This window comes from Myotis brandtii, unplaced genomic scaffold (assembly GCF_000412655.1).
Source record: "Myotis brandtii unplaced genomic scaffold, ASM41265v1 scaffold810, whole genome shotgun sequence".
In the NCBI taxonomy this organism is placed as follows: Eukaryota; Metazoa; Chordata; class Mammalia; order Chiroptera; family Vespertilionidae; genus Myotis; species Myotis brandtii.
Genome location: NW_005371274.1, coordinates 2,506,582 through 2,517,147, shown reverse-complemented (window position 1 = coordinate 2,517,147; position 10,566 = coordinate 2,506,582). Strand labels below are relative to the sequence as shown.

At 37.3% G+C, this 10,566-nt stretch overlaps 1 protein-coding gene across 1 annotated transcript in view; it reads right to left on the bottom strand.

The window, feature by feature from the left end:
• The window catches only part of HELLS (helicase, lymphoid-specific), a gene marked incomplete at its 5' end in the record, with an annotated part of 40,628 nt that overhangs the window by 21,141 nt on the left and 8,921 nt on the right, over positions 1-10,566 (bottom strand). Inside the window, 7 exons of the mRNA XM_005884071.2 lie at positions 2,111-2,254; positions 3,005-3,187; positions 4,215-4,439; positions 5,179-5,220; positions 6,620-6,684; positions 6,771-6,807; positions 10,277-10,333. Of these exons, the coding sequence (XP_005884133.1) occupies positions 2,111-2,254; positions 3,005-3,187; positions 4,215-4,439; positions 5,179-5,220; positions 6,620-6,684; positions 6,771-6,807; positions 10,277-10,333 (753 nt within the window). The remainder of the gene's footprint in view (positions 1-2,110; positions 2,255-3,004; positions 3,188-4,214; positions 4,440-5,178; positions 5,221-6,619; positions 6,685-6,770; positions 6,808-10,276; positions 10,334-10,566) is intronic.

Genomic DNA, 10,566 nt, shown 5'->3' with positions numbered 1-10,566 from the left:
ACATGGGAGGAGCTCTGTTCAGCCACAAGCCAGGCTGATGGCTGCCAGTACAGCGGTGGTGGTAGGAGCCTTTCCTGCCTCCTCAGCAGTGCTAAGGATGTCCAACTGCAGCTTAGGTCTGCTCCCTGCTGGCAAGTGGGCATCCCCCGAGGGCTGCCGGGCTGCCAGAGGGATGTCTGGTTGCCATCTTAGGCCCAATCCCCCGGGGAGCGGGCCTAAGCCAGCAGGTGGCCATCCTCTGAGGGATCCCAGACTGCAAGAGGGCACAGGCCGGGCTGAGGGACCCCCCCCTCCCCGAGTGCACAAATTTTTGTGCACCGGGCCTCTATTAATAATAATAAATGCTAATATGCAAATTAACTGAATGCCAGAATGACTGGTTGCTATGATGCGAACTGGCCACCAGGGGGCAGATGTTCAATGCAGGAGCTGCCCCCTGGGGGTCGGTGCACTTCCATATGGGGAGTGCCACTCAGCCAGAAGCTGGCTCATGGCTGGCCAGTGCAGAGGTGGTGGCAGGAGCCTCTCCCACCTCCGTGGCAGCACTAAGAATGTCCAACTACAAGTTTAGACCCGATCCCTTGGGGGCCTAAGCCTTTAGTTGGACATCCCCCAAGGGCTCCCTGGCTGCCAGAAGGATGTCTGACTGCAAGCTTAGGCCTGGTCCCCCGGGGAGTGGGCCTAAGTCGATAGGTGGATATCCCCCAAGGGGTCCTGGACTACAAATGGGCACAGGCCAGGCTGAGGGACCCCCGCCCCCCGGAGTGCACTCATTTCTGTGCACCGGGACTCTAGTACTAGATAACTAAGAACTGAAAGCCTTTCTCTGAAAAATTAAATAGCATTAGAATTTTTGTTTTTAAGATCGACAGTCTTTATAAACTGCTGATGTAAGTTTTTACATAGTTATCGGTTTACTGAGGTTTCCCCTTTCATCTGTATCTTCGTGGAAATCCATCCATTTAGTTTTACTACGTTGTCATGAAAATTGTTTTAACTTGTAAATTTTAATAACTGTGTTTTTCTTTTACCTTGACCAGGTCAACTTAAAGTTCATCCATTTTACTTTGTAAAATAAAGAAATAGGCAATTATTTCTTGGAAGTATAAAAACCAAACTGGCAAGGATATCCTCGGATAAAAGGATTGGCAAATTAGAGGAAGAGTGTGAAATGAGGCATCTTTAGTATTTTACTTTATACATTCATAGAATGAAAAGATTAAAAATTTTAAATATTATTATGACTTTAATAAAAATAACTTGGGACTTCTTTTTCTGGTAATATGGCAAACCAGATAACATGAAAAAGTTCTCACTATAAGCCATCTACTTTATAAAGCCAAACAGAATATAAAATATCCTTTATAAATAGGCAAAAAAGGGGGAAGAAAACCTAATGCAATGGAAATGATGAGGAGTTTAAAAAATAAATTAGAAAGGTTTTCATGGTGATTAGACAAGAGAAGGTCAATTTTCCAGTTGTTATAACTTTGACACTAATAAATAAGTAGCTACAACACTAAGAAAAACAGGTATGGAAATGTTATGCTATAGATCCATAAGTCTAAAAGAAGTTGACTTAATAATAGCCTATTTTTAAAAAAAATTTTTGAAGAGAAACATTAATTTGTTATTCTACTTATTTATGCATTCATTCATTAATTCTTGTACTAGTATGTGCCCTATCAGCATAAAACTTGCAACCTTGACTTATTGGGAAGATGCTCTAAACAACTGAGCACCCCAGGCTTGGGCCACAGTCTATTCTTATTTGATTAAATTTAAGTAAGTTCTATCTATTTAAAGCACATGTCCAAGACATATCTGTAATATTTTTACAGATTAGGTCCATATCTGGTGGATGCTAACTCATTTAAAATGACATTAAGGCTATAAAGTGCCATAGACTTTAATTTTCTTTTTTAGAAATTACAACCAACCTTTATCTGATGTTTCTGTTAAAATAAACAGCCCCTTCAGCTTCTAAGGGGCTGTGTATAATAGAATCTATTACTTCCATCAGAAAAAACTTTTTAAACGCTACTGGATGATGAGTATTATAAAAATGTGATTTATGAATTACAAAGAATCCAATGAAGTTTATTCACACCTGTAATGCATTGCGGTCTCTCATGGCTATTTCAAATGAAGTGATCACCACAGGATGAATCTGCAGTGTTCCTTTCCGTTGGTGAATCTTCCTTACCAATTTTCGACGTTCCTGCTGGGTCCCATGATATAACATAGTAGGAATCTAAAAGATTTCATATAAAAATAATGAAACTATAACAACATTAATCATTTTAGAGAGAAATACTTGTAGTCAATCAATTCTAATAAATTAGTAGACTACTGTGGGAGAATTAAAAAGAAGTTGTAAGAGCCCTAACGGGTTTGGCTCAGTGGATAGAGCGTCAGCCTGCGGACTCAAGGGTCCCAGGTTCGATTCCGGTCAAGGGCATGTACCTTGGTTGTGGGCACATCCCCAGAAGGGAGTGTGCAGGAGGCAGCTGATCGATGTTTCTCTCTCATCGATGTTTCTAACTCTCTATCCCTCTCCCTTCCTCTCTGTAAAAAAATCAATAAAATATATTAAAAAAAAAAAAAAGTTGTAAGAGTCAATCAAATGTAAACCAATGCAGATTACAAAGATACTTCTAAAATATGTTTCTTATGAGGCAGAAATGTGACAACAAATATATATGGAAGGTAAACAACCATAAGAATAAATAGAATTAAAAAATAAAATCTACCTAGGTCTATTTCAGGTGAATCAAATTATCCAATACACCAAAAATCATCCATAGATTTTTTTGGGCAACAAGTCCAATATTATTAGTACCTATTCATCTTTATGAACTTAAACTAGGTATTGATGAGATTGAAAGGCAAATAACATGTAGTATTTACACAGAAACCAATATAATTATAGTAAGAGATCTATAATTTAATTCAGACAAAAAAAACATTTGAAATGATATATACAAAAGGAAACATGTCTTACTTCTGGTGTAAATCTTTGGAATTCAGCTATCCAGTTAGGAAGTGTAGATAATGGGCCACAGACAAGAAAAGGTCCAGGTACTCCTCTCTCAATCATCAAGGCGACTGTAGCAATGCACTGAACTGTCTTTCCCAATCCCATTTCATCTGCTAAAATGCCATTAATTCCATTTTCCCAAAGCATCTGGACAAAATAATATACACTGCATTTAAATTCTCATATAATCACCTACTGAATTAGCAATTTTTTTTACCCAAAGATAATTATGAGACTGACATATCCTATACAATAAAAGGGTAATATACAAATTGACCCTAACAGCAGAACTGGGAATGACTGGTCACTATGACACACACTGACGCCAGGTCAGTGCGCTCCCACAGGGGGAGCTCTGCTCAGCCACAAGCCAGGCTGATGGCTGCCAGCATAGGGGTGGGGGCAGGAGCCTCTCCCGCCTCCTCAGCAGAGCTAAGGATGTCGACTGCAGCTTAGGCCTGCTCCCCGCTGGCAAGTGGACATCCCCTGAGGGCTCCGGGGCTGCCAGAGGGATGTCTGACTGCCAGCTTAGGCCCAATCCCCCCTGGGTAGTGGGACTAAGCCAGTAGTTGGACATCCCCCGAGGGGTCCCAGACTGCGAGAGGGCACAGGCCAGGCTGAGGGACCCCCTCCCCCAAGTGCACAAATTTTTGTGCACCAGGCTTCTAGTTAATACTATAAATTATAATACTTGTGGGAAGAAGGGTAATCAAAGTCATAAATGTGTTGGTAGCCTTGAATAAGATAATTTTCACTTAAAAGATTTTTTTAATTGATTTCAAAGAGGAAGAGGAAGAGAGATATAGAAACATTGCTTGTCCCCACCGGGATTGAGCCTGCGACCCTGGCATGTGCCCTGACTGGAAATCAAACTATGCCTTCCTGGATCGATCATAGGTTGATGCTCAACCACTGAGGCATTCCCAGGAGGGCAGATAATGTTCACTTTTAAATATTTTTTTTTTGGAGAGAGAAAGGGAGGGAGAGAGAAACATCAATATGAAAGAAAACGTTTACTCTGGGTGAATAAATCAGAAAACAAATATTTACACACAAATGTTTTACATATAATAGTGAAACACGGAAGAAACAACTCAAACGATGTTACATTACATTAATTGGTTATTATATGGAAATGAATTGCTATCTTGTATTAAGATTGAGAATTCATTACCCTGAGCCATTCCATGCCTTCTACTTGGTACCAACGCATCACACCGCCTGTAAAATGTTTTGGTTGCTGAAACGGTACTGGCTGTCCATTATATTTCCGAACTGGGTCAAAGAAGAGTTTTGTATTCTGCCTAACCGTTTGTGACAATCTATCTTTAATTATACTATTTGAGTCTTTGTTTTTCTGAAGATCTTCTACACAGAGATTAGAAGAGGAGCTTTCATCCTATAAAGAAAAAAGTTTTAATTAGAAGGTTGATACACAATGCTGGTACCCTCTACTTATAAAAAAAAAATGTAACTGTTAATTAAAATTTACCCAGTGCTATAAGCATTAGGTATGTAGAAATAAAACCTTATGTTGAATAAAACCCTGGAGAGTTACTTCCTTTCCCCCAAATGCAAAGCTATTGGGTGGGGGGAAGACACCTTTGAAATGACTTTTACAATTGTACCTCCTTTCCAAAACTCTAAGTACTACCCAATTTAACTATTTCCTTAATAATTTCCTTCACCCACATAATATAATTGATAATGTCTATAAAAGAAGAAAAAACAATTTCCTTTCAAGGAACACAGAAACATTTATTTCGAAATAAGTAATTACTTTCATTGCAGGAAAAGGGCAAAGTAGGTAAAGTTTTAAAATTCACTATATCACACTCAAGAATGTAAATGTATCTGTGACACTCAGCACCAACTATGACCAATGATGGATTTTACTGGTTTGGGACCGCCACAACTCTACTTTAAGAATGTGAAAATGAGGATTAAGTCAATTCATAGGAAAAGTCTTATAAATGATGCCACAACTGGGCATGCAACAAGAAAAGTGAATGGACACTTTTCTGAAATGCTAAGAAATAGAATAAATGGTGAGAAAAAAGTATACTGATGATTAAAAGGATAATAATCAGGGAAGCAAATATAACTCCTAAATTTAATACCTATTTTAAATCTCTTACCTCATTCTCCTTTTTATTTTTTTTAGCCACAGACAAAATTTCCTAGAAAATTGAGAAAACAAAATAACAATGTATATGGTTCATCCATATATTTAACCAACATTTATTGTTCTGATTTTATGCCAGGAAATGGGGATAAGGCTCTCACGGTAATTAAAATAGGACTGAAATTGAAAGACCTCGGGCAAAATTAAGCCTATAGTGTCTTATAAAATTCTTAATTAGGTAACAACACATAAATTGGGATATTTACTCCTGAATTTTCCGTTTTTTAAAGTTTGAATAGACGAAGTCCAAATTCACACATGGTCAACAGTCCTCTAGTATAGAGGCTGACAAACTACACCCTGTGCACCAACTCCAGCTGGCAACCTGTTTTTATAAATTTAATTAGAACAAAGTCAGGCTAATTTGTTTACAGTGTATCTATGCCTGCTTTCGGGCTACAACAGCCAAATTCAGGGTTGAGTAGTTACCCATTAATTTGAGGCTACTACTGTTACTTAAGAATTGACTCCCAAAAGTATTATAATCTCAACTCTGGCACACTTTAGGCCTCTGTGCATAGACATCTGAATTTGCAATCCTGCGCAAGTGCCAAAGACAAATAAATTGAAAATACAGAATAAAAGAGTTCTGATTTTGAAGTTCCTACTAGATGCTAAGGGTGTGGAGAAAATCATTACCTAGTGTCACCTGGAGACTTAGGCAAAGACAATCATTATCTTTCTTTAGTGATTGACCTCAGATATATTACAAACGTTTGATGAATTAAATTTACAACAGTGTGATTGGCTAAAGGTCAATAGACCTCAGTAATAGCATTTTTCAACTGCAGGTTGAGTGTGTTCCATAATCATCTAAGTGGGTACTATTATTTTTTAAATGGGGGCGGGGTAAGGAAGAATATCTGTAGACAAGAATTATGTGAAATTTAAAATTTTACACTTTATGAACATGTGAAGAACTTGAATCTTTAAATTTCAGATAAAAGAAAAAGTATGTAGCTAATAAAGTTAAAATTTTTTAATGTAAGAATGTGATGCATTAAAATATGCTTAAGGAACATTTAAGGTTTGTCATAACTGAAGATGCTCTTTTATTAATTCCTATTATGAGTTCACAAGTGAGAAGGTATAAAAAGGATCTGGTTTTAGAAATGAGTATGTGATCTTAGTTCCCCCTAATGGTCTTCAAGAAGGAACAAGAACAAAATTCTTAAGGTTTTGAGGTTTCAATATATTATAATAATTTCTGACTAGGCCAAGCTCATGCTCCTTTAACAAACAGGAATATGATACCATTTTCTTCCCTCAAACACTTAACAGGCTCAAAAGCCAAGTAGGTAACCGCAATCCATTCAGCTTTAATATAGTTTAAAACCCACAAAAAGTTTTTACTGAACATTGAATCTAATGTGCCCTTCCCCCTTTATTTTTACCTCTTTTGACATGACCTCTGAAATATTGTATGATTCATCTTCTCTTCCTCTTTTCTTTCTCACAACTATAAAAAAATTTCATTTTATTTTTGATAGGAATTGATGCAAAAATATAAACACATATTCTCAAAACCAGAATAAGGAAATTTACCTGGATTCTCTTCACTTGCACCAATGGAACCTTTACCCTACAGAACAAGGATTTAGAACATTATTTTTCTAAGGACTGCTATGGTATTATATATTAAAATGAAATGATTAAGTAAATGTTCCTTGCAGTTGAACCACATCCACAACTCTTTACTTTTATACTTACCAACTCATAACCTTTTCTGTACTTTCCTGCTATAACTTATTTGTAATCAGAACCCTCTACTTTCCTCATTTTTTTATTTTACAAGAAAAATTTCAAAATTAACCATAAAAGACATTTTTATTTTGAAATTACCACGCACATCTTCTATGCTACGCTAAAGATATTCAACTGGTGCCCTCACCGGTTTGGCTCAGTGGATAGAGCGTCGGCCTGCGGACTGAAGGGTCTCAGGTTCGATTCCGGTCAAGGGCATGTACCTTGGTTGTGGGCATATCCCCAGTAGGGGGTGTGCAGGAGGCACCTGATTGATGTTTCTCTCTCATCGATGTTTCTCTCTCATCGATGTTTCTAACTCTCTATCCCTCTCCCTTCCTCTCTGTAAAAAAATCAATAAAATATATTTAAAAAAAAAAAAGATATTCAACTGGTACTGTATAAAAGTAGTACTCATTTTCAGTGAAATTAAAAGTTAAATACAATGAAACATAGAAAGAATACTGACTAAAATACTAAGAGAAGATAAGGGAGAGGAAGAGATGTTTAAACACAGTTTGAAACAGAGTTGGAAAAAATTAAGAACAGGTAAACATGTATGAGAAATGAAAATGACCAAAAAGCTCAATTAAATGATAGAAAAAGAGGATTAAAAATGAAAATACCAAAAGGGACTGGTGAGATGGAGTAGACAGAATTTAATAGTTTGTAACTTTAGAACAAAGCGGAGATGGGGGGGACAAGGGACACACACAAAACCCTGGTAATAAAAACTTAGCTAGAAAAAAGTGAATTAAATCAACAGGCTGAAGGGTAGAGATTAAATGGTTACGCTAGTAAAATTATCTCCTATTCTACCTATTGGCATTGTGATATTTCCTAATAAAAGCAGTTTGGAATAGGAACTAAGTGTTGGGCCTGAAACTGATCCTGGCATTATTATTTATCAGATTTGTGATCTTCAGCAAGTTATAGTGAATTCTCATTCACTAGTTAGGGTCTATAAAGTCACCGCAAATAATAAATTGGTGAACACTAAACCACTGCCTCTAGGAGAGATACACGTTTAGGTTCCTGCATTTTCTAGTCATATTTTTATCAATTGATGAAATATATAACCTTGTTTGTTTTTTAAATATATTTTATTGATTTTTTTACAGAGAGGAAGGGAGAGGGAGAGTTAGAAACATCGATGAGAGAGAAGCATCGATCAGCTGCCTCCTGCACACCCCCCACTGGGGATGTGCCCGCAACCAAGGTACATGCCCTTGACTGGAATCGAACCCGGGACCCTTCAGTCTGCAGGCCGACGCTCTATCCACTGAGCCAAACCAGTCAGGGCATATAACCTTGTTTTATTGTGTGTTGCTATTTTATCTTAAAATATATGTTGAATAACATTGAACTAGGGGCCAAAAGCACTGTAACTATTGAAGGAAACTATTAACCTAGGAATTTTCTCCATTATGCACAACACAACCTTCTCACATTACAAACACCAGAAAGCACTTTGGCACAATGTGGCTACGGGCCATTTTAAACAGCAAAATCAACAAAAATCACAGCATTAAATAGACCACGAAAAGAACACCTTTTTATAGTGTGATGGCTTAAATAAGGCAGATCACCACTTTGTTTGACCTTAGCAGGGAACATATGTTGGGAGATTCAAATTTTTGGCAATTCTGCACATGCATACTTATGAATGTCCATAAAAACACGAGTGTTGATTTTGGGGTTACAAATAAACGTTAGTTAGTATGCTAATTTTCAAATACATAATCTGAAAATGAGGATGGACTATAGTTAATCTCCTTGCATCAGTTTCTTTAAATGTAAAATGGAGCCCTGGCTAGTATGGTTCAGTTGGTTGAGCAATGTCCCATGCACCAAAAGGGTGCAGGTTAGATTCTTGGTCAGGGCACATGCCCTGGTTGTAGGCTGGATTCCCTGTAGGAGCCATGCAGAAGGCAATGATCAATGTGTCTCTTTCTCTCTCAAATACGTAAAACAGGGACGATAACAGTATCTCTACCTAAAAGCTGTTTTGAGAATTACTAACACATAAAAGTACTCACTAAATGTCACCCTCATTATTCCTCTTTTCATTAGCACAGCTGTTTTTATACATTTCGCATCATTATGGCATTAAACAGCCTCACGTTGAAACATAATCTTCAAAAAGATCACATCTAAAATTCAGGCTAGATGGACGGATGTGGCTGAGCGTCTACTTAGGAACCAGGAGGTCAAGGTTCGATTCCCTGTGAGGGCACATTCCCGGGTTGTGGGCTCAATCCATAGTAGCGGGTGTGCAGGAGGCAGCCAATTAATGATTCTCTCTTATCATTGATGTTCTCTCTCTCTCCTCCTTTCCTCTCTGAAATCAATAAAAAGATATATTAAAAATGAAAATAGAGCCCTTGCCAGTTTGGCTCGGTAGATAGAGCATTGGCCTGCAGACAGAAGGGTCCCAGGTTCGATTCCGGTCAAGGGCACATGCCCAGGTTGTGGGCTCGATCCCCAATAGGGGGTGTGCAGGATGCAGCCAATCAATGATTCTCTCTCATCACTGATGTTTCTCTCTCTCTCTTCCTTCCTCTCTGAAATCAATAAAAATATATATAAAAAATAAAAAAATAAAATTCAGGCTACCCTTAAATGAGTAATTTATCATCTGAAATATTATAAGACTATCTGGTCCACTGTCACAGCTATACATAAGCTACAAATTTTGATTATGTCCTGTTATGGCTGTAAGTTGACATGATGAGGTTGAAGACATGAAGAAAGTGATCATTACTGGCTCCAAAAGTACTGGCCACTTATAAAATGCCTTGCAGTATAAAACACTTGCAGATTTTCCTCAAATAAGAAAGTAAAATTTTGCATATATGAAATATAGTCCACAGAATAAAAAACTGAAGAGGTAATACTTTTTAGAGCTCTCCTTACATATATAAAATACTGAAACAGTTTTACATGTTCCTATGAAGTTTATAACAAAGACAAATTATCAAAGTAAATATATGATCAATAAAGTTGAAAGAATACAAAAGATTTTCTTCAATATTTAAGGCAGCGGTTCTCAACCTGAGGGTCACAACCCCTTTGGGGGTGGAACGACCCTTTCACAGGGGCCGCCTAAATACATCCTGCATATCAGGTATTTACATTACGATTCATAACAGTAGCAAAATTAGTCATGAAGTAGCAACGAAAATAATTTTATGGTTGGGGGTCACCACAACATGAGGAACTGTATTAAAGGGTCGCAGCATTAGGAAGGTTGAGAACCACTGATTTAAGGTAACATATGCAATATATTCTAGATTACTATATATTACCGTAGCAACTTTGGATGATTCCTTTTTCCTCTCTAATTTCTCTTTCTTCTTCAGTTCCTATAAAATAATTTGTCTTAGTGTCACAAACAGAAATGCAAAGTAAAAAAAAAAAAATCTCAAATAACATGTTAAGAATAAAGAATTTTTAAAGATAAAAATTTTTGTTTAGAATCACTAATCATCCGAGAGATGCAAATCAAAATTACAATGCGGTACCATCTCACACCTGTCAGAATGGCTATCATCAACAAATCAACAAACGACAAGTGCTGGAGAGGATGTGGAGAAGA